Raw genomic sequence first — 24,444 nt, 5'->3', positions numbered from 1 at the left:
AGCGGGAAGGCCGGGGAGGGGAGGGGGGCAGAAGGGGGGGTAAGAGATCAACTGAAGGACTTGTATGCATGCATATAAGCATAACTAATGGACATAAGACACTGGGGGGTAGGGGAGGCTAGGGGATTGTCAAGGTGTGGGGGGAAAGGAGACATATGTAATACCCTTTGTAATACTTTAAGCAATAAAAAAAATTAAAAAAAAAACAGTCATCTCTGTGCAAATCAAAGTTGAGTTCAGTTCACGTTGGACTCTTTTCTCTACTGCAATAGTTGTTACTGATTAAACTCTGTCCTTAAAACTGCAACTAGTGTCCACCTCTGTTTATCTTTGACAGAAGTTGGAGAGATTCCATGCGAGAATGCTTTCACCCACTGTGGCTGTTTTGAAGATGGAGGGGGCCATGTAGCAAGGAATAGGGGGCAGACACTAGAAGCTGAGAGACCACAACAAAATGGGGACCTCAGTTCTAGGGACTGAATTCTGCCATTGAATTTCCTTGAAAGTTAATTCTTTCCAGAGCCTCCAGGTAAGAGCTCAGCCAAAATCTTAATTTTGGCCTTGTGATAATTTCAGCAGAGAACTTGATCTCTATCCTTCACCACTAAAAGGAAGCAGGCTCCTTAGAGGAATGACTGAGTCCAGGGCTGGTGCAAGATATGCTTGGAATCCCTTGTTATACCAGAAAGTAAGGAAGTGCTAAAAATAATAATAATGCCCTGGCCAGTTTGGCTCAGAGGATAGGGTGTCAGCCTGCGAACTGAAGGGTCCTGGGTTTGATTCTGGTCAAGGGCACATACCTTGGTTGCAGGCTCAATCCCTGGCACATGTGGGAGGCAACCAATTGATGTGTCTTTCTCACATCAATGTTTCTCTCTCTGTCTCTCCCCCACCCTTCCATTCTCTCTAAAAATATCCTTGGGTATTTACAAAATAAGAATTAACAAAATAAGAAGGAGAAGGAGAAGGAGAAGGAGAAGGAGAAGGAGAAGGAGAAGGAGAAGGAGAAGAAAGGTCAAAGGAGTTCCCACTAGCAAATCTGGGACAATTTGAACGCCAAAAATAATTTTTTTTAAATATATTTTATTGATTTTTTACAGATATTTTATTGATTTTTTACAGAGAGGAAGGGAGAGGGATAGAAAGTTAGAAACATCGATGAGAGAGAAACATCGATCAGCTGCCTCCTGCACACCCCCTACTAGGGATGTGCCCGCAACCAAGGTACATGCCCTTGACCGGAATCGAACCTGGGACCCTTCAGTCCACAGGCGACGCTCTATCCACTGAACCAAACAGATTAGGAACGCCAAAAATAATTAATAATTAAATTGTAAACCATGGAAAAAATTTGAATTCATGAGTCCATACCATGAGTCCATCAATACATAAATGGGAGAAGATCTCTCATTCATAGGAGAATGCTGAGGGCAGAATGCAAAGCGTGGAAGGAGTGTTGGAGTTAGCAAATCAATATTTTGCACCCATCATGGTAAGGACTGGCATAGACAAGAATCGTCAGTGGATGCTCAATCTAGGAGGCAATTTTGATAAAAAACATGATATTTGCATGGTCTCCCCACACTGCTTATTAGTTACAAAGAAGAGAAAAAACAGCGGTTATTATACAGTGAAGTATTAGAGGGTAAAGAAAGGGCCATGATGTACTTAACTCACTTTAAGATGGTTCAGGAGGGAAATGAGTATTTCTATATTGTGCTGCTTTTATTTGTGCAACTTTTGAAAGTTTGAAATTATTTCCAGATAGTTTAAAGACCAAAGAGCCACTATATGGAAAGTCTCTGAGAGTAAAGCTCTTGAAGAATGCAGTTTTCATCCAAAGAGAGGGTGGGGGCCTGACTGAGTAATCACAGATGAGGCACGGAGCTGGGTGACTCCAGCTGTTAGGACGCAGAGCTGCACCCCCAGGTAGCAGAGGTGGGTCTAGGCCTGAGGGGCCTGTTAGAGATGTTCTATTGTAACTGAAGAGGTGGATGTCTACCACGAAGCCTGATCCAGGAGGGCTTCGCAACTAGTGCACCTTCCTGGCTTCATACATCCCCAGCCGGGGCCAGTCTACCACACTTAGGCCACTGTCAGCCCTGGAGAGCCGGCCCCTAGCACTGGAGATTTCCGGGCACAGGGTCAGGATCTCCTGTAGCAGCCCCGAGTGACCCTGACCTGCTGGAGCTTATTCCTAGCTCCAGTCCTGACTCGGTCCCCTCCTGTGACCTTGCCTGCATCTGGTGACTTCTCCCTCCTCCCAGCATTCAGACCATGGCTTTCCTCCAGGTTTTCTGGCTCAGCGTGTCTTGCCCTGGCCCTGACTCTTTGGTCTCCCTATGACTCAGGGCTCTGGCTCCCAGCCCCAGGACCCACCCTGCCTATGTTCTGGTCCTCTCAGCTAAGGCCCCACAAGAGGGAAGAATGGGGATGTTTAACCCAGAACCTGCCAGGTTACCAAGACCTGCCATCCCCTGTCCTGTGAAAGGACAGCTTGAGGCTTCTGGTTCTGTGAACCCAGCCATGCACGGCAGATACAGTGACACATGAGGCTGCAAACTGGGGATCGGTCTGAATGGCTAGTGCTCTATTTGGGGAAGTGCCTACCGACTGCAGAACACACCCAGCAAGTCATAACCCACAGCCCTGAAGTCCGTCTGCCCTACCCCCTCTAAGTCAGGGAGTGTATGGGAAGCACAAGAGAGGAACATCAGAAACAGGCTTGCTCCATAGACCTGATGCTTGGAGTCCCAAGTTTCCGGCTAACACTTGCTTCCCAACTTGTAGCATGTGAGCTTGGAGCAGATGGTCCTGAAGTCTACGCCCATTTCCACGCTTGCCAGCTTGAGTCCTTGTGCCGTTGTTTCACCTCTTCAGCTTCAGTCTCCCAATCTGTGACATAGAAATGATACATGTTACACAGTACCTGGAACATGGTTGGTGCTCAAAAATAGTAGCTGTTGATTTGAGAAAGAATCATCAATAAATGCTTAAACTAGTAAGTGAAAATTTGATGAGGAAGAGGATATTTATATAACCTTAAAGATTATTTTTATAATCTCCCTATAAATTGCTAATTAATGGGGGGGGGGGAAATAACCAAAGGGTACCCTCTAGTGAGTGAAAACACAACCCACAAATGGGAGTAAATATTTTCAAATTGTATATCTGATAAGGAATTAATATACAAAATATAAAAAGAACTGACTTTCTGCAACTAAACAACAAAAACAATGCAATTCAAAGTAACTGAATAGACATTTCTCCAAAGAAGATACACAAATGCTCAATAGGCACATGAAAGATGCTCATTATTAATCATTAATCATTAGGGAGATGCAAATCAAAACCACAGATACCGCCACACATCCATTATGACAGCTATTATGAAAATAAAACAAAAAACAGCCCAGCCAGTGTGGCCCAATGGTTGAGCATGGACCTATGAATCAAGAGGTCACCGGTTCGATTCTGGTCAGGGCACAAGCCCAGGTTTCAGGCTCAATCCCCAGTGTGGGGCATGCAGGAGGCAGCCAATCAATAATTCTCTCTCATCATTGACACTTCTCTCTCTCTCTCCTTCTCCCTTCCTCTCTGAAATCAATAAAAATATATATTTTTTTAAATGTTGACAAGGGTGTGGAGAAATTGGAACCCACGTGCACTGCTGATGGGAATACAAAATGGAACAGCCGTTGTGAAAAAATGGAAAAGCCACTGTAGCAGTTCCTCAAAAAGTTAAAAATAAAATTACCATATAATCCAGTAATTCCACACTGAGATATATACTCAAAATAATTGAAAGCAGAGACTCAAACAGATATTTGTATACCAATGTTCATAGCAGCATTATTACAGTAGCCCAAACATGGAAATAACCCAAGTGTTCATCAACAGATGAATTGATCAGCAAAATGTGGTATATACATGCAGTGGAATATTATTCTGCCATAAAAAGGAATGAAATTCTGATAATACTACAGCATGGATGATCTTGAAAACATGTTTAATGAAATAAGGCAGACACTAAAGGACAAATACTGTGATTCCACTAATGTGAGGTCCTAGAATAGGCAAATTTATAGAGACAGAAAGTAGAGTAGGGGTTATGGAGAATGGGGAAAAACAGGGAGTAATTGTTTAATGAGTACAAGTTCCAGTTTGAGATATTATAAAAGTTCTGGATATATATACTGATGATGATTACACAACATTCTGAATATTCTTAATGCCACTGAATTATTGATTTTAAAATGCTTGAAATGATAAATTTTAAGTTATGTATATTTTACTACAATTTTTAAAATGTGAGCAAGGAGTGCTAAGGTCTGAAACAATATGATTCCTTGTGAACTTTCCAAACTCACTGGTGGGGGTTCACTTCTACAATAGTGCCCCCCCTGAGAAGACACTGCTAGAAATAAAACCACAATTGAACAGAATAGAAAATAGAGACAAAGAGAAGAATACAGACAAAGGAAAAAAGGTCTAAATCAGGGGTCTTAAAGGGCTAGACAATTGCCCTAACCGGTTTGGCTCAATGGATAGAGCAATATGATTCCTTGTGAATTTTCCAAACTCACTGGTGGGGGTTCATTTCTACAATAGTGCCCCCCCTGAGGGGGTGTGTAAGAGGCAGCTGATCGATGTTTCTAGCTCTCTATCCCTCTCTCTCCCTCTCTGTAAAAAATCAATAAAATATATATATTTTTAAAAAAGGGCTAGACAGTAAATATGTTTGGCTTGTAGACTATAGAGTACATGTTGCAATTTCTCAACTTGCTGCTCTGGCCTGAAAAAGGCTATAAGTAATATGTAAATGAACGGGTAATGCTATGTTCCAGTAAAACTTTATAAAAACAGGCAGCCTTTGGTCTAATTCTTGGTCTAAATAAAAGTATGGGAGGGACCAGAGTCATTAAGCCACCATATTTTTTAACATTATATGAAAACAACAAAAGAGGGAGCTCTGTGAAGTTAGAGAAACCATCCTTAACTACAAAACTCCTTCTAAAAGTTCCAGAAAGCTAATTTCACATAAAAATAAACACTAGAAAAGTATTGAGGTCAAATTCTATATAAAGTTATTAGGAAAAAAAAGAGCAGAATAATATTTCTATAACGATAGCACGCCAGATATACCATACATGCCCACAGAGTAGCTCAAATTACTATTTGTAAAATCAGCTAAAAATAATTCAAAACATGAAAGATGCACAGTAAATGACATTAGAAAAACTCAGAAATGAGTAAAGAATTAGAAATAAAAGGAAAAAAACAAGGACTACATTAGAAGACACACAATAAAATGTCTTCAGGGAAATAGGAGGAAGGGAAAAAATTAATGGTACAGATGTCTTAAAAGAGAACAAAATGATTTGAATAAAAATGACAAATATGGAAGACAAGCAAAGAAGAGTTAATACAGAATATACAAATCTCTGAAGCAAGTAAACAGAATAAATATAAAAATCAAGAAAGTATATTTTAAATCAATGTATATATCTTAATATAAAATATGTACTATATCAAGAAAATATATGAAGTAAAAAATTCAAGAAACTGTTCCTGAATTTAAGAAAAAAATATTTGAAACTACATACACACCAGGTGCCCAAGAATACTGGACCCAAACAACTACTACCAAGACATAGTCTAGTAAGTTTAGTGGACGATCAGAAGAGAAATCCTTGAGTATCCTAGGCCAAAAAAAGCAAGTGGCTTATAAAAGAGAAAAAAAATGAGGATATCGCCAGACTTTTTAACAGCGATGCTTGATGCTAGAAGAAATTAGAGTGATATATATAAGGTATTCAAGGATAAGAAAATGTGACCCAAGGACTGTATATCCAGCAAAACTGACTTTCAAGTATAAAGAGCACATACTATTATCAACATGCAAGAGCTCAGAGAATATTCCTCCCATGAGCTCTTACTGAAAAATACTAATTAACAGCCCGGCCAGCGTGGCTCAGTGGTTGAGCATCAACCTATTACCTGGGAGGTCATGGTTCAATTCCTGGCCAGGGCATATGCCCAGGTTGCCGGCTCAATCCCCAGCATGGGGAGTGTGGGAAGCAGCTGATCAATGATTCTCTCTCATTATTGACATGTCTATCTCTCTTTCCCTCTCCCTTTCTCTCTGAAATCAATAAAAATATATATTTTTTAAAATACTAAATAACAAGTTTCAGGTAACCAAAATGAGAAATAAGAACATAACATAACCCAAACTAGAGAGATATGAATGAATTTATATATATGAACTCAGTTGACTGAAAAGGCCTAGAAACAATGATCCATCAGTAGCAATGCAGATGTGGTCCTGAAACCAGGGCTTTTTGAAAAAAATGGATGATTTCAGGGTAGGAAAGGTACAAGATGGCCTGTACCTCTTCTCATACCAGACCACAAAGTAGCTTTCAAAGCCTCTACAGTTAGTCAAAAGGACACAGGAGCCAGCTTTGAAGAGGCTCCCACTGGCCAGAGGACAATTTGAACTGCATTAAGGATAACTGCATAGAGCGAAGCTCATCTATAATGGGTTAAGCACCTGAGTTAATACTGGTTCTTAAAACAAACAAACAAAATTTATTGGTCACCTCTGGAGAACTATTAGTTTTCCCCATACCTTCCTTCTGCCCAGACTTTCCTTTAGAAAACTTGAAATTACAAATACTTTCTGTCTCTTTGAGATGTATGTAAATCGGTTAAAAAGTTAAATTGACTCTTTGCCAGTTTTTCATGCCAGAAATGTCTTTCCTAAGGCCTAGGAGCCATCTCCTTGAAATGTGAACTATTGTGGTAAAACTTAATAAAACCATAAGAAACCCAAAGAAGTGGTTACCATAAAAGTCACAATTGAGGATATTTTAAGTGGAAGGAATGTGACTATATCTGGGAAAGGGCAAAAGGAGAGTTTCTGGAGTGGCTGGCAAAGTTCTATTTCTTTTTTCTTTTTCTTTAGCAACAGTACTTATACTGTGCTATAAATTCTAAACTGTTTCACAATACAGTGGAACCTTGTTTCTCAAACTTAATTCATTCCGGAAGGCCATTTGAAAACCGAATCATTTTTTCCCATTAGAAATAATGTAAATTGAATTAATCTGTTCCAGACCCCCAAATGAGTCCCTGTTTTAACCTTTCTTATGTACAGTACATGTCTATTATACTGTTTAATCTATAAACACTTTAAAAACAAACAGTACATGAAATGTAAATGGAAATTTAACAAAAAGGAAATGTACAGTAAAAAATGAAAATGTAACCATAATTAAAATCAGCAACAAAAGCAAAAAAACACACAAAAAACACAAAAATATTCACAGCACAATAGCCTGAGATTTTAACAGTGGTAAACTGACTCAGAATCTCGCATTCTCTCCTTTGTCACCTGAGAGATGCGTGACTGATCATACAGGTATCAGCATGAAAGGGTTGTCAGGTTGAGAAGCGAATTGTTCAAGATGGGAGACGTTCAAGAAACAAAGTTCCACTGTAATTAATTAGAATGACATGATAAGTGCTAACTACACACTTTCATTTTAAAAAACTACCATTGGACTAGGACTTAATAGGAATGAAATCAGCCTAGATCTTACCTAGAGAACATTTCTGTATTAATATACAGTTATGAAAACTCAATAATAATTTCCAGTGGACAAGTTTCCACACTATGATCTAATAAAAATCTTACAGCTATTTAAAGTGTTAGAAATATAAATTTGTAACTCAATACTTCTACCTTGGAGCATGTTTTCATCTAAAAAAATTTTTTTCTTTCCTAATTTATTATTTTCCCTTTCACCCACTCTCCTTCCTCCCCTTTGGCAACCATCAGTGGGTTCTCTTTATCTATGGGTCTTTTTCTATTTGTTCATTTGTTTTGTTTTGTTGTTCAAATTCCAAATATAAGTGAAATCATATGGCATTTGTCTTTCTGTGACTTATTTCACTTAGCATAATACCCTCTAGGGCTATTTATATTGTCCCAAATGGCAAGATTTCATTCATTTTTATTGCTGAGTAATATTCCATACATACATACAAATACACACATACATACATACACTAGAGGCCCGGTGCACAAAAATTTGTGCACTCGGGGAGGGGGGGTCCCTCAGCCCGGCCTATGCCCTCTTGCAGTCTGGGAACCCTCGGAGGATGTCCACCTGCTGACTTAGGCCCGCTCCCTGGGGGATCAGGCCCAAGCTGGCAGTCAGACATCCCTCTGGCAGCCCGGCAGTCCTCGGGGATGTCCACTTGCCAGCGGGGAGCAGGCCTAAGCTGCAGTCAGACATCCTTAGTGCTGCTGAGGAGGCAGGAGAGGCTCCCACCACCACCGCTGTACTGGCAGCCGTCAGCCTGGCTTGTGGCTGAGCAGAACTCCCCCTGTGGGAGCACACTGACCACCAGGGGGCAGCTCCTGCATTGAGCGTCTTCCCCCTGGTGGTCAGTGTGTGTCATAGTGACCAGTCATTCCCAGTTGTTCTGCTGTTAGGGTCAATTTGCATATTACCCTTTTATTATATAGACTAGAGGCCCGGTGCACAAAAATTTGTGCACTCGGGGGGAGGGGGGTCCCTCAGCCCAGCCTGTGCCCTCTTGCAGTCTGGGACCCTCGGGAGATAACGACCTGCTGGCTTAGGCCTGCTTCCGGGTGGCAGAGGGCAGGCCCAATCCCTAGGTGCTGGGGGAAGGGACCAAGAGGTCGGCCGTTCCTGCCCGCTCACTGGCCCCACCCCTGCCGCAGGTCACCCTCTGTGTGTGGCAAAACTGGCGGGGCAGGGACCTTGGCCTGGAGCTGCCCGCATACCCCACCACCCACCCCTGGCTCCCCGTTCACCATTGGGCAATTGGAGCCTGCTGGCCGGGGAAAAAAAACAAGAGGTGGTCAGTGCACCTCATAGTGACTGGTCCAGAGGTCATTCTGGTTGTTCTGCTGTTAGGGTCAATTTGCATATTACCCTTTTATTATGTAGGATATTTTTAAAATTTATCCATTAGTCTATCAATGAACACCTAGGTTGCTTCCATATCTTGGCTATGGTAAATAATGCTCCAATTTGGTTTTCTTTGAATACCCAGAAGTGGTATTGCTGGGTAGTTCTATATCTTGACCTGAGTAGCGGTTATAAGGATATTCTCCTTATAACTCATTAAGCTATGAATCATAATATAAATTCTCTTTATAATCCAGCTCCTGTAATTTATGTTTGATGTGGGGGTTTTTTATATCTCTTTTATTTTACAATTTAAAAAAGGTAAAAAAAGTTAAGATTATTTAGTCCTTTAATCATTGCTTTCTCAAAAAATTCTGCATGGAACTAAAAGAGATGTGACTTGCTAATGGATTGGATGGAGGTTGGAGTCAAGGGTGACTTCTAGATTTATGTAATAGGGCAAGGTAAGGATTGCAAAAATATAAGTCCACGCGTAGATGGCAGCTAAAAACCAACAAATGTGTCTAGTTTATAGTGAGGAGAGACTACTTCAGAAGAAGATTACTAGGAAGGGCTTTCTAGAGAAGGGGGGATATGAGCCAAATCTCGAGTTAAAATTTGGATACTTGAAAAAGGCATGCAGTACAAGCAGATGGCACAGTATACACAAAAGCACAGAGATGGGAAAATACAAAAATATCTTCAAGGAATGTTTCTTTCATTCACTAACTTCTCATCCTTATACTCATTCTCTCAGACTAGGTCAAGTTTTTTATTATATACTAGAGGCCCGGTGCATGAAAATTCATGCACTGGGGGGGGGGGGGGGCGCATCCCTCAGCCCGTCCTGCCCCCTCTCACAGTCTGAAAGCCCTCAGGGGCGGGAGTCGACCCGGTGATCAGGGGAAGCAGCACAAGCCTCGGCCGGCCCTGGTTACCTGAGCCTTTGGCGGCCCTGGATGGCTGGGGGATTGAGAGGACTGGGGGACTCTGGAGGCAGGCGCCCCGGTGGGACTGAGGGGACTGGGCGCCGCCATCTTGTGGCTGTGGCACAAGATGAAATAAGGCAGACACTAAAGGACAAATACTGTGATTTTTCATCTTTGAGGGCGTGGCAGCCAATTAGCATATTCTCTCCTTATTAGATAGAACTAGTACTCTCTTAGCTCATTCTCATTTCTAACTCTAACTGTAGTTGTAATTAAATAATGAACTATGAAACTGGTCATTTAGCATCTCTCCCCCTAGAATATGAAGCTTTCTGAAAGCAGGGACACTGGATGACAGTCATATCTTATCCCCACTGCCCAGTCCTTGGCCTTGCATGGTAGACACTCAATAAAAATTTGTTGATTAATGAATGAGGGAACCCATTTGGCTGGAATGGGGGTTTTGCAAAAGACTAATAAAGTTGGAAATTTTATAGGGGGCCAGACTGTGAATGACCGTCCTAGAATACTTAGATTTTCATTGTTTTCTTTTTTTACTTGAACAACATAAATATATTATCTCACAGTTCTGGAGGCTAGAAGTCCAAAATCAATTATATTCACCAATTACAGGTGTCAACAGAGCTGGTTCCTTCCGAGAGCTTTTTTTGTTTTTTTTTTTAAATATATTTTATTGATTTTTTACAGAGAGGAAGGGAGAGAGATAGAGAGTATAGAGAGTTAGAAACATCGATGAGAGAGAAACATCAATCAGCTGCCTCCTGCACATCTCCTACTGGGGATGTGCCCGCAACCCAGGTACATGCCCTTGACCGGAATCGAACCTGGGACCTTTCAGTCCGCAGGCCGACGCTCCATCCACTGAGCCAAACTGGTTTCGGCTCGAGAGCTTTTTTTAGGTCTCTCCCCTTGGCTGTCCATGGCCATCTCCTGCATGTGTCTCTTCACATTGTCTTCCCTCTATATCTGTGTCCAAACGCCACTCACCCCTTTTTGTTGTTGTTGTTAATCCTCACCAGAGGATATTTTTTCCACTGATTTCCAGAATGAGTGGAAGGGAGGGAGGGGGAGAGAGAGGGAAACATTGATGTGAGAGAAACACATCAATTGGTTGCCTCCCGCACGCACTCCAACCAGGGCCAGGGATTGAACCTGCAACCCAGGTACGTGCCCTTGACCAGGAATCAAACCTGAGATCCTTCTATCCACAGGCCTACACTCTAACCACTGAGCAAAGCTGGCCAGAGCCAAATGTCCCCTTTTTATCAGGACACCAGTCATATTGATTAGGACCCACCCAAACGACCCCATTTTTTATATCTTTATTTTTGAAAGTATTACAGGCGTCCCATTTTTTTCTCCAGTGTCCCCCTCCATCCTGCATCCCCCTAGCCCCATTTTTACTTTGTTTCCTCTGTAAAAAGAATACTGTGTCCAAAATCAGGCCACATTCTGAGGTACTGGGGGTTAGCACTCCAACACATCTTTTTTTCTGGAGGAAACAAATCAATTCATAAAGCATGGCTAATTCACACTCAACATTTAACATTCAGAGGTTTTACTTAACATAGATTTCTGTGAAACTCCCTCTTTTCTTCCTGAGCAGTCTCCTTGTTACATGCCCCTCCAAATGTGTTTGCATAATATGTTTGCTTCCCTCTCTCTTGGTATTTATTAAGCAGTATTAATAAGGAACTGCATATTGTCCCTAAGAGGACTCATAAGTGCCTTTAAAAGCAGAGATACTCTACATTATCTTTGTATTCCATATGCCTAGAACCACTTTTAAAATAAAATCTACAACAATCTATACTTTTCTAAATCTTAATTTACCTTGGTCAAAATAGCAAAATAAAATACCTTTAATATTTTTCAAATAAATGCATTTCATATTAAATAAATATACAAATCCTTTACTTTTTAATTTCTTAAATTACTTTACTTTTGAATATTGCTTAGGCAAATAGTATGCTTATATTCTAAAATCAAATTAATCAGCCCTAGCTGGTTTGGCTCAGTGGATACAGCGTTGTTCTGCAGACTGAAGGGCCCCAAGTTTGGTTCCGGTCAAGGGCATATGCCCGGGCTGCGGGCTGGATCCCCAATAGGAGGCATGCAAGAGGCAGCCAATCAATGATTCTCTTTCATCAATGATGTTTCTATCTCTCTCTTCCTCTCCCTTTCTCTCTGAAATCAATAAAAATATTTTTAAAAATAAAATAAAACCAAATTAATCAGAATATTGAACTTCATATTCTTATGTAATAAGATTCCAATTCTTTTTTTTTTTTTTTTCAGAGAAGAAGGGAGAGGGAGAGATAGAAACATCAATCAGAGAGAATCATTGATTGGCTGCCTCCTGCACGCCCGCTACTGGGGATCGAGCCCGCAACCCAGGCATGTGCCCCTGACTGGAATCAAACCTGGAACCTCTGGGTCCGCAGGCTGATGCTCTATCCACTGAGCCAAACCGGCTAGGGCAAGATTCCAATTCTTAATTCAAAGGTATATTCTATGTATGATAAGTGGTTTTCAAAGTACATGATCCTACAACCAAAGAAAGTCAATCTAAAGCATAATTGGATTGACTATTGGAATGGGTGCCTGTAGCCCTACCCCTTTTCCTGCTCTTGAGACCCAGGAGTAGGCTTCTCAAGTTCTCACTTAGTATACTGTTTAAAGGTTGAATAGAATGCAGTGCAAAAATTACTAATCAATAGCACAGAAAGTAAAGACATTAGATATACAGGAGGTCCTCGGGTTATGTTGGGGATCCGTTCCTACGGCGCAATGTAAAGCAAGTAAGTTGGAACCCATGTATATTGCTTTCTAAAAATCCTTGTTTGCTCTATTAACCAAACAAATCATAATCTCTGAATTTTAGTCTATGTATCTTTGTATTCTACATTTAACTTTCTACTGTCATAATCTAATATTGTATGTATACAGTTCAGAATTTCAGCTGCCACAATTTAAACCAATGCAATAGTTTCCATTAAACTATTAGAATCAATCAACACATTCTTGGCATTGTGATAAGAGTAACTCTTCTGTTCTAGGAGGCTCAGAGCCAAAGTGGTGTTGAGTTTTAACTACACCAATAGTCTGGGTTACTGTATCTACCCCTCTGCCTTCCAAAGCATAGTTTTCAAAAAATTTTTATTGGGGTAAAGTATGCATAATTTACCATTTTAACCATTTTTAAGTGTACAGTCCAGTGGCAATAAGTACATTCACACCGTTGTGCAACCATCACTACTATCATCTTTAGAACTTTTTCATCTTCCCAAACTGAAATTCTGTACCCATGAAGCAGTAACTCCCCATTTCTCTCTAAGGCAGTGGTTCTCAACCTTCCTAATGCCGCGACCCTTTAATACAGTCCCTCATGATGTGGTGACCCCCAATTTCATTGTTACAAATTGAACATAATTAAAGCATAGTGATTAATCACAAAAACAATATGTAATTATATATGTGTTTTCCGATGGTCTTAGGCGACCCCTGCGAAAGGGTCATTCGACCCCCAAAGGGGTCGCGACCCACAGGTTGAGAACCACTGCTCTAAGGGCTTCTTTCAAAGAAGTTATACAGATGTTCCATTTGCTTGTGAAAGGATGCTGAACCACACTAGTCATTAGGGAAATGCAAATCAAAACCATTAAGATCCACACCCACCAAAACCGGTTTGGCTCAGTGGATAGAGCATCGGCCTGCGGACTGAAAGGTCCCAGGTTCGATTGCGGTCAAGGGCATGTACCTGGGTTGCGGGCACATCCCCCGTGGGAGATGTGCAGGAGGCAGCTGATCGATGTTTCTCTCCCATCGATGTTTCTAACTATCTATCTCTCTCCCTTCCTCTCTGTAAAAAATCAATAAAATATATTAAAAAAAAAAAAAAAGATCCACACCCATTAGGATGGCTATTATAAAACAGAAAGTAACAAGTGTTGCTTAGAACATGGAGAAATTAGAATCCTTGTGCATTGCTTGTGGGAAAGTAAAATGATAATTATGTAGATTTTTTTCTTATTGAGTTATAGGTGTTCTTAATGTATAAAGAACTCCTAGAGTTCACTCTTTCCATTGTCTTGGTTCATAAACTAGTAATTACACTCCTAGATTGGTTCAGTAAATGGGGAGCTGACCTTGCTGCCTGCCTTATGTCCCCTCCCGCCAATGCAGGCTTCATATTGCAACTAGAGTGATCTCATGTATGATACAAGCACATCCCTTTACCAAAGAGCTGTCAATTCCTAGTTTCCTTTTCCAGTCTCCTGTTCTATTACTTCTCACCATCCCAACACATACATATATCCCACCATTCACATGCATACACCCTATGACAGGATACTTGCCCCTGTATCACTGCCCATGACTATGGAAATAAGTCAGGGTAATTCTGGGGATTGCTCATGTCCCTCTAAATAAAAAGGTAAACTGAGGTAAAAAAAATGGTTCCTGCTTCCATTTTTCCTTTTATTACTTTAGAATAAGTTTGAAGATAGTTCTGATACAAAACTTGTTTATTCCAAAAAAACATATTCACTAGTATAATAAAACTAGAGGCCCAATGCACAAAAATTCATGCAAGAGTAGGCCTTCCTTCCCCCAGCTGCCAGAACCAGCTTCCCTCCAGCACCCGGGACCCGGGCTTCCCTCCTCCAGCCGCAGGCAGGCACCAGGCATCTGGGCTGCTTCCTACCTTAGGCCGCCGGCAGGCACCTGCAACCCAGGCTGCTTCCCTCCTCCAGCCACCCGCAGGCACCAGGGACCTGGGCTGGCTTCCCTCTGCCCTGGCTTCATCAGGAAGGATGTCCGGTCTAATTAGCATATTACCCTTTTATTATTATAGATCATTATAGGAGCTCTAAAATAATAAAAAAATAATTACTTATCAGATGTACTAGTATAATTTGCAAACATTTTCTCCCATTCTGTTGGTTCCTTTTCATTCTCTTGAGTGTCTTTTGGTGCATGAAAAGTGTTAAATTTTGATGATGGCCAATTTACCTATTTTTCTTTTGTTGCCTGTGCACATCCAGGAAATCATTGCCAAATCCAATGTTTTGCAGCTTTTCCCATTTTACAGTTTAAGCTCTTACATTTTGGGATTGATTGGAAACATTCTGGAATTAGATAATGATGATGGTTGTACAACCCTATGTGATTATACTCAAAAGTACTGAATGGTACATTTTAAAAGGGTAAATTTTATGGTAGGTATATGAGATATATCTTAATTTTAAAAAGATACAAAAGGATCCCCAGGCAGTTTTGCTTCCTTTTATCACCTTTGTCCATTGTGTGATTAAATAAGGTTGCTGATTCCTTTCAGGGTATGTGATCCAGTTTATAGTTTACTGAGAAATAATCAATTTACAGTGTTAATTTGGTTTCAGGGGAGAAAATGATTTAGCAAAGAATATACTGGAGCATTAATTTATTCCACTCTGACAAGGGTACAAGCTCTTGAGAGCTGGTATGGTTACATAATGATTGATTCGGGAAATGGAACCCATTATTTTATAAATGAGCCCTGAATAAATGGGAAGTCATCTGAGGTGGCAGTGGGTCATACTGTAATTTAAGCAAAGAGACAAGTTAAATATTTGGGTAAAATCTAACTGGGAGTCAACTTAATTTTTAAACAGCTCAGTAGCACCCTCCTGACAGATAACTAAAAAATCTCTCCATGTTAAAAACCAGAACTTTACCTTAAAAGAAAAATAGAGCCCTGGCTGAGTAGCTCAGTTGGTTAGAGAATCATCCAGATACACCAAGGTTTCGAGTTCAATCCCAGTCAGGACACATACAAGAATAAACCAATGAATGTATAAATAAGTGGAACAACAGATCAGTGGTTTTTTTTCTCTCTCCCTTCTTCTCTAAAATCAATTTTTTAAAAACAAACAAAAAAAGACATATCTATTTAAGAAAAAAATTTCTGAGAGCCTACAAAAGTCAAATAACAAAGGCTGGTAGACCTAAAAATCTAGTCATTGGGCCAGAGACCTGCATTAGTTCTCAAAAACCTTACCTTCTTCATATGCTTGTTAAACAGTAACCTTTGAGGCCAAAAGTCTTTCTGAAAGGGTTTATTGAGCCAAATGCTAGCCAGAAAAAGCACCAGTTCCTGGTGCATGTAGCCTAAACCACCAGCAGCAGGGGTAGATGGAGACAAGCATGTCCACCATCCTGGAGATGACAGGGCTCTTTTATACAGTTTGGGGAAGAAAGACTTAGGTTGTTTTGAAAGAATTTCTGGAATAGGTGCATAGTCCCTAAAAAGAAGTACTTGCTACTTTTGGATTGGTTGTGGGCAACAGCCCAGAAACAAGATGTGGTTTTGGATTGGTTGTGGGCAACAGCCCAGAAACAAGATGTGGTAGCATGTGGTGGTTGTCTATTCTCTAAAAGCAGAAAGTGCAGCCTGGAAATTGATTCAAAATTTCAACATATATTCAGGAATATGAACAGACATTTGTTTGTTCTGGCCCTCGGGTCTGTTAACTGATTAACCTCCCTGCTCTCTCTCCCATTCTCTGGCCTGCTGCAATTAATTAGGACATTTCAGAATGTTTCTCCTGCCAGGCTGCAGGGCCTGTACCAGCTTCCCTGAGTGCCATCTCTCCTAGTGACCAAGCTGGGCTTTAGCCTCCATGTTTGGGACAAGATTTAACTGTCAACTACACATTCAACAACTTTTACACACAAATGGGCATACTTCTTTCTTTTTAAAGAACAAAACTGGTCACATGGTCAAAAACTGAAACCATCCTATCTAAAACAAAGGTAATATGCAAATTAACCATCACTCTGTCACAAATATGGTGGCACCCAGTCCCCTCGGCCCCACCGGAGTCCCCCAGTCCCGGGGGGAGGGGGAGCCGCTGAGAGCGGGCAGCATGAGCGGCCTGGCAGAATGCTTGCTTTGTCGCCGCACCCGGCTCAGGCCAGCTCCCTGGAGCTAGAGTGGACAGGGACGGGGGGAGCTGGCCCGAAGCCTCTGGCCAAGCATCGGCCCGGAGAGGAGACGGTGGGCCCGCCTCCCGCCTCCCACCTCCCGCGGAATCAGCGCGGGTCCCTCCAGCTCCCGCAGAATGAACACGGGTCCCTCCCGCCTCCCGTGAAAGCAACGTGGCTCCTGGAGGTGCGCTGCGGTTCCCACCGGCTCCCTCGGAAGCGGTGGGCGGCCTACTGAGTGCAATATCACACGGGCTAGTAGTATAGAATATAAAATGAAAAGTGATTCTCCCAGACTCCCCAGTTCCCTTCCCAAATGTTTGTGTAAATTATGACTTTTTCTTTCTAAAATGTTCATTATTAATGTGACAGGAATATTACACAGAATATGGTTCTGATGAAAGATAAGTATTCCAGAGTCTGTGTGGTTTAATCCGAAACTGAGGCTACATCCAGATCCCAAATGTAGAAACTAAAAATTTTCCTGAAATCCAACACAGAAGTTAGATCTAAGTAGACTCAATTGTTTTCTTAATCATACATTTTAAACTCCAAGTCATATTTCACTTGATTTCTTTCTATCCATGGCAAAACAAACTCTTCAAGATCTATAAAAATAACACAAGTTGACCCTAGACAGTTTGGTTCAGTGGATAAAGCGTTGGTCTGTGGACAGAAGGATCCCAGGTTCGATTCTGGTCAGGGTACATGCCCAGGTTGCGGGCTCGATCCCCAGTGGGGGGCATGCAGGAGGCAGCCAACCAATAATGCTCTCTCCCTCTCGCTTCCTCTCTGAAATCAATAAAAATATATATTTAAAAAAAAAAAACAAGTTGGCAGTCACCTGAAAACAATTTATTATTACATGGATTAAGCCTTAAATCCATCAAGCAAAAGAATCTAACACACTCATGGTTAAGATGAAACAATACATAAGCACATGTATGCCTTGACTAACAAAAATAGCCCCTGGTAAAATTCCCAATACTCAAGAAAGATTTAAAAATAAATATCCTGTTCATTTAATGTTGCCTGTAAGCAGATCTCCCTGGTCCTTAGACGATAAGGTTAAGACTGACACAATTACAACTGGGAGAGGGAAGGAGGTAAAAAAATAAAAACCTAGAAATCACAGGGAATGGGAAGTAATCCAATTAACAGCAGCATTGAAAATATGTAATCTTACAACAAATGAGTGCCCATTTGGCAAATTAATGTCTATGGCCATTTTCTTCCCCAAATAGGGAGAAGAATGAATGTGGGAAATTAGATTTGCTTTCAATATTCCTAGGACCAAAAGCAATCACATATCTGGGAGCTACTAAACTCTCTAACGCTTGAATATTATTAACAAGCTCTTCACATAATTATCAAAATATTTTAAAAATTTAAAAACTGAAACCCTGCAATAGCCAATAAATTCAAATTCTCATTAATCAACCTCTATTTCTTACATATTTTATGAAAAGAGTGCATAATTGTACCCTTTTTAAAGATGCAAATAATTTGCCTGTTGTGCAAATGAAGCTCACCTAGTCTCCAAGGAGGCACCTGCCCAGGGCAGTCAGAAAGGCAACCAACACTGCATTTGTTGCCAGTCAATGAGTTTGAAGTGCCTTTTCAGTTGGAATGAGCTGTGCCTGAACATTTAAGACTAAATAGTGGGCTGGTAAACAAAGCCCATGCCATAGAGGAAAAGGGCCTTTAGACCTGATGAAGGGTTGGCAGACCAGTTCTTTATCTCTGCCGTTCTTGAAGAAAAGATTCCTCTAAGGCAGTGGTTCTCAACCTTCCTAATGCCGCGACCCTTTAATACAGTTCCTCATGTTGTGGTGACCCCCAATTTCATTGTTACAAATTGAACATAATTAAAGCATAGTGATTAATCACAAAAACAATATGTAATTATATATGTGTTTTCTGATGGTCTTAGGCAACCCCTGTGAAAGGGTCGTTCGACCCCCAAAGGGATCGCGACCCACAGGTTGAGAACCGCTGCTCTAAGGTGAGCCAAGTTCAGCAGCTCACTTTAACCTAGAGCTGGTCTAGGAGTGACTAGCCATCTAACTGGATTCTGCTAACTCAGTTCTCATCCCAACAGCACTCTGGCCCCCGCTTGGGAAGTCCCTGAGGAAGTAGATGAAGCTAATTTGTAGGACAGCCCACAAAGGCGACGCAAGTATTGTACTAGCGGCATATAAAGGACTTTCCCACAACTGTGGCAAAGGCCACAAAAGAAATATTTTTCCCACAGAGGGTTCCCCAGTCATTGTCCTCTTTGACTAGGCCCTCCTTTCTTTAGCTCTCTGCCCTGACAACCTCAGCCTGTCTTCACCATGTTTCTTCTCCTGGATGCAAAGATATTTCTCTCTTCAGCTTATTTTTGAGAAAGGCTTATTTTTGTGATTTACCCAACTAACTAACCATGAAATCAGGTCTGTTGGGATAGAGGGTAAAACTAAACAAACAGTCCTCTATGTCTGAAAAACAGCTGCTGGCCTTTCAACTTCATGAGATGCTTGGCCCAGTTGTGCTCTTCTATGCCGGGTCCTCTTCATCCATTGTCACGTCATAGCCGGTAGTTTTCTTCTGCTCAGCCTCTGGCCCTGCAGGCAGAATGCTTGTGACCGTGTGGAGGAGTGCTTCGATCTGCTCCTCTGTGAGCCGTTCTTCACTCTCTTCCACCATCTGCAGAAGGAAGAAAACCTCTAGGGTTACAAATGAGCCTCCTAGGCTGGGCCACCCAATGTCATTCCCAGTCCCAGCCCAGCCTCTTAGCACAGAGCTCAGGGCCGGTCCAGAGCCTCCGGTCTCTCGGTCCTCTCCACCTTGGCTCCACAGGAGGGAGAAGCTTGATCAAATTTCAGGGTAAGCCAGTGCTAGTGCTCAAAATGGGTCAGTGAAAAAGGAGAATTGCATATTAATATTTTTCTTGAAAGAAAAAGAAAACCCTAACAGTTCTATCCCTATATACACATGTGAATATGTTGTATATGCAAAGAAAAACTCACCTCTGGGGAGTGCATGGTGCTTTATGTATTTTTGTATTTTGCAAGTTCAACTATAACTTACAAACTGTAGCAACAACTCATCTGATGATTCATCAGGAGTCTGATGAGTGTCACTGGAAAACAATCCCATACTGCCTCATCAATGGTGCCAAGTGGTTTATATATTTTTTCTAATCCTCATTAACGCCACCACCTAAGAACAGCTCTTTAGGGAGCTATGTGCCTGGTGCTGCACCTTACACTTTACTAGTATGTCCATTATTTCTTTTAACCCTCACAACAATCCCGGCAAAAGGCAAACTAGAAATCCAAGCCAGGCCTATCCAACTCGAACACACACCACTGGGCCTTAGTCTCCTCCTGAGAATGCAGAACAGGAGTCTGATGAGTGACGCTGGAAAACAACCCCACACACCTCATCAAAGGTCTACTCAAAGCCTGGCTACCGACACAGTCCTGGAAATCTGAACACACAGCCGATACCCACAATCATGAGCCAGTTTCTAAGCCTCACCTCTGATTCTCAATATGTTATCGAATACAAACATAATGTATAGTCAGCCCCCTTTTAAAAATATGCAGGCAGTCACATTGTTTAAGCACATTCACTTGGTGGCATTAGCTGTCTATTGCAAACAACCTTTTCAGCTAAAGGTGTCCAGGGTCCTATTCTATGGCATTTCCCACAGCAATCTCTGACATCTGGCAAGTAAGACCAAAAGGAATTCTAGAAAGAAATCCAGCAGATTTAAGTAAAGAAAGATGGCAAGCTAGACTTACAATCCTGAAATCAGTCCACTGCCTCACTTTACAAATAACAGTATAGAAACAAAAGAAGCCCAGTGACACATCCAAGATCATACTGCAAACTCCTGAAAAAACATTAGTCTCTTCATTCATCTTAGTCCAAAAATGTTTCCACAACTAGAGAATAACCCCGGGAGGTCTAGGGTGGGGAAAATACCAAGTGAACCAATGAAGTTAAATCCTATCACACTGTGAAATAAAATGTCCACTGTCTAATGATTCAAAGGCTCAATAAAATAACTTCTTAACTGAACAAGAAACAATCCCCAAAGCCCATTTTTAAAATCAGACATGCAAACGGGTTCATGAAAGGACTAACACAGACTGCCTCCAAAGAATGAAGGAAGAGGAAGGAGGGATATATCCAACCTGATTTAATCCTGAGAAATGATCTCCATTTGAGAAGAATGTCTCCAAGTTTATGAATAACTGGCATATGCAGTTGATGGTAAACTACTTCCTGCCTCAGGTGAGAGGGTGAAGGAGCTCTGAACTACTGTTAGAAGAGTGACAGCCTCCACTAGTATCTGTGTAGTGCCCCACAGATTGTGAGGGGCTGTCACCGAATCACTGCCCCCAGAGCTTCTCAAGAACACTGCACATCAAGGCAGGACAAATTTACTGGTAAGTGGATGCTCAGCGTTACAAGGAAACTTGACCTGGGTCTCAAAGCAAGTGGGGGCAAGGTTTTTGACTTTGCATCCCAGCTCTTTCTAGAACACCATGCCTTCCACTAGGAGGTTCTATCATTTCCTCTCTCAGAGATGCTATGCTGTACAGCAGACTACTATAAAGTCCACTGGTTAAGAGTTTGGTTATGCGACCTCTAAGAGGCCTTCCCTTTCAGAAAACCAAACAGAGAGAACCTCAATAGGCCACCTTCTTGCATCCCAATCTCTGGGTTTGGCAGATGCAACACTAAGATCAGGTGTTAGGGAGGTGTGTTTTTGGCAAAAGGGCTGATGAGCTTTCCATTTAGCCAAATTTGCCAGGAGCAGCTTTGATTCGCACATGATCCTCAGGGATAATTATAGTCAGGAAGTTTTCTTTTCAATCCAAGATTCTCAGGCCCAAATAAAGAAGTGCAAAGCACCATCTCAACATTCTGATACCAAAGGTTTCAAGTTACTCAGAATATAAAGGCAAATGAAATTTTAAAATCCAAAGTATTTGCAGATGGGTCAACATAAATGACAAATGTCTTTAATCATATACAGAGATTATATCAATACCCAGGAGCTGTCAAACTGAGCTGATGAACTGTTTCTCATTTTAAGCTGTCAGGCCTAACCTCCTACTTTCCTCAAACATCTCAAAATCTAATAGTTACTGACACTTTTAGCTACTTGACCCAGGAACAGTTCACCCAACCTCTGTAAATTTCCATTTTCTTTAATATAAAATGAAAGTAATGTGTATAGTCAGGACCAAACAAGAACAAATACTATAGTCTTTTGTAAGCCATAAAACTCTATATAATTCAAGACATTTTATAGTCACTACATTATAACAGGCATAGATGGCAGTGCTGTTCAGGACCATGGCCGGTGAGGTCATGGGTTCACTGTCCTATCTTCAGACCAGAGGGCTCAAAAGGGAAGAAGAGTCACAGAAGCTGGGTGGCTTCCTCTTCTTCAGACAGATCTGAGGATTGCAACAAATCATGGCTGAGGTGTAATTAAAAAAGAGAAATTTCAGCCCCTAAAACTGAATACTAACAAATGTTAGATGCTGAGATTACTTCTAAATTGTAAGCTTTAGATGAGGAAAGTCTCAAGTCCTCTGCAGTTTCCACTCTCTGTGAAAACCCAACTTCTTATTCCACTCTGGTGAGAAGAGATACTGCTACAAGCCTTGGTAAATGATTTGCTATCTTTTACAGCCAAATCCCAGGCTGGGAAAACTCTGGATATAAAATGGCCCAACTACTGGGAAACAACACACATAATTTTCACCAAGGAAAGGAGAAGAGAACGAACAGTCTGAGGGGATGCAAAAGTACATGGCTTGGAGGAACACAGTAAGACTTGTGAATTAGACCCGAATCAGCCACTCACTAGCCAAGATTATGATGGAGGCATTAAAGGTAACATATACAAAGCCCCTAGCACCACGTCTGGCATACAATAGGTATTCTTAATAGCAGCTAATTTTACAAGTAATGATAGAGCTTTGTACAGGCTCTGGGGTGAGGTCACACTAATCCTCCTCATCTCTTCTCCATCTGTCCTTAAGCCATGAATAACATATGTTGCTGATTAAAGCTGGAGGAGACATGCCATGTGATCTTTAACCCAGAGGGAAAGGAATTAGTTTCTTGCTGTTTTGTTTGTTTTTTCTCTTTTCCAAGTTGAATCTCCAACATACACACAGTCGAAAGCATAAGAATAATGAGGGTTTAAAATGGAGTCTTTGTGTATCCTGAAGACCAGTTACCCAGAAAGGCACCCTTTGTGGAAAGGCACCCTAAATTTTGAGTACATTCTGAAGGGCAGAAGTAACACTACAAATACAATAAGTTTTAGTCAAAAATTAAATACCCCATGACCCTTTAAGGAAAGAGTTTTTTTGTTTTGTTTTTTAAACAATTCTAGAGATCATGGGTATTATTGGCCATTTTCTTCCACACTTCTCTGAAGGAAATTTGACAAAGTGCTAAATACTTCTAAAACTGACTTTGGAAACAGTTTTATTCTCATTTTATTAATTCTCCAGCCAAAGTTTTTCACTGTCAGTTGAATGGCCTGCCTAATATTTGTAGCTTAATGATGCTCTTTGCTCTGTACAACTGAAGGAAACAGCAGGCCAATACAGCAGACACTCATCTGTATCACTGGACCTCATTTTCATTCTCCTTAAACCACCTCAGCTTTCTACTCCAGTTGCCTCCTACAATTCTGAAACTTTATGCTGTGACTGCAATTTAGACTTTTCAAGTGATGAGGCTCCTCTGAATGGTTTTATGCAGGGAAATAAGATCATCAAATTTGTGGTTTTAGAAAATGAACTATATAGTGCTGTGGAAGATAGACTGAAGGGGCCAGACTGGAACAGGGAGAAGGGTGAGGGGATAAGTGAGATATGATGACAGAGAGTGATGCAGTGCAGTAGTGAAAGGAAGAATAAGCGATAGAAGCAACAGAACCTGAGGACTAACTGAATGTGATAAAAAGAAGAGAATGACTTCCAGGTTTCTGGCTTAGGAGACTGGGCCAGGAGGGTAAGAAAGAGAGCATGTGGGAAAGTGCACATATGCTCCATTAACCAAGAAAAGAAATTCAGGAAGAGCAGGTCAAAGGGTAGGAGTGGGAGAGATGAATTCCAGCAGAATCATGTCAAGTCTAATGTTTGTATGCAACATCTGGGTTGGCAATAATCCTACAGGGGAGCCATGGCCAGAATCACGTAGGACATCAGGTGAGACAAAGAGCTACCAAATCATAGGCCTAAACCATGTAGAAGGAATTAAATTTCGTCTTCTACTTTACCTAAGTCCATACTAACTAGGATCAAATTTCACTTATAAAATGGAGTGGCCTGTCTTTTCAAGTTATGTCAGTTCCTGGCTTGTCTGTTGTCAGCCTTTATATCACCCTTTCTATATCTCATACCCATAAATCAATCCACCCACCCCCATTCCCGACACACACACACCAGCCTCCTTCACTCACCAGCTGGATCTCAACAGCAGTCATAGGCCTGTGATTCAGCAGCTGAAGTTTTTCAGCTCTGTCAAAAAATAAATTACAAAGCACTTAAAAC

The 24,444-nt window shown here is 41.3% G+C and overlaps 2 protein-coding genes across 7 annotated transcripts in view; both read right to left on the bottom strand.

The window, feature by feature from the left end:
- TPST1 (tyrosylprotein sulfotransferase 1) overlaps positions 1 to 2,830 on the bottom strand; it is a 114,603-nt gene extending 111,773 nt beyond the window's left edge. The window contains exon 1 of one of the 2 annotated variants that reach the window (XM_023753442.1): positions 2,739 to 2,830. The gene's annotated coding sequence lies outside the window, so the exon portion shown is untranslated. Of the gene's footprint in view, positions 1 to 1,677; positions 2,508 to 2,738 lie in introns of those variants that run through there. The other variant, XM_023753443.1, reaches the window with a different exon arrangement.
- The window catches only part of CRCP (CGRP receptor component), a 50,405-nt gene continuing 28,718 nt past the window's right edge, over positions 2,758 to 24,444 (bottom strand). For 2 of the 5 annotated variants that reach the window (XM_006088217.3, XM_023753445.1), the window contains 2 exons: positions 24,354 to 24,411; positions 17,703 to 19,552 (listed from right to left, as the gene is read on the bottom strand). In XM_006088217.3, the coding sequence (XP_006088279.1) occupies positions 19,403 to 19,552; positions 24,354 to 24,411 (208 nt within the window). In that variant the 3' untranslated portion in view covers positions 17,703 to 19,402. Of the gene's footprint in view, positions 2,896 to 15,324; positions 15,479 to 17,702; positions 19,553 to 24,353; positions 24,412 to 24,444 lie in introns of those variants that run through there. The other 3 variants (XR_002829113.1, XM_023753444.1, XR_002829114.1) reach the window with 3 other exon arrangements.

The sequence above is a fragment of the Myotis lucifugus genome, unplaced genomic scaffold, assembly GCF_000147115.1.
Source record: "Myotis lucifugus unplaced genomic scaffold, Myoluc2.0 scaffold_45, whole genome shotgun sequence".
Taxonomy (NCBI): Eukaryota; Metazoa; Chordata; class Mammalia; order Chiroptera; family Vespertilionidae; genus Myotis; species Myotis lucifugus.
This window is presented reverse-complemented; position numbering and strand designations above follow the sequence as displayed.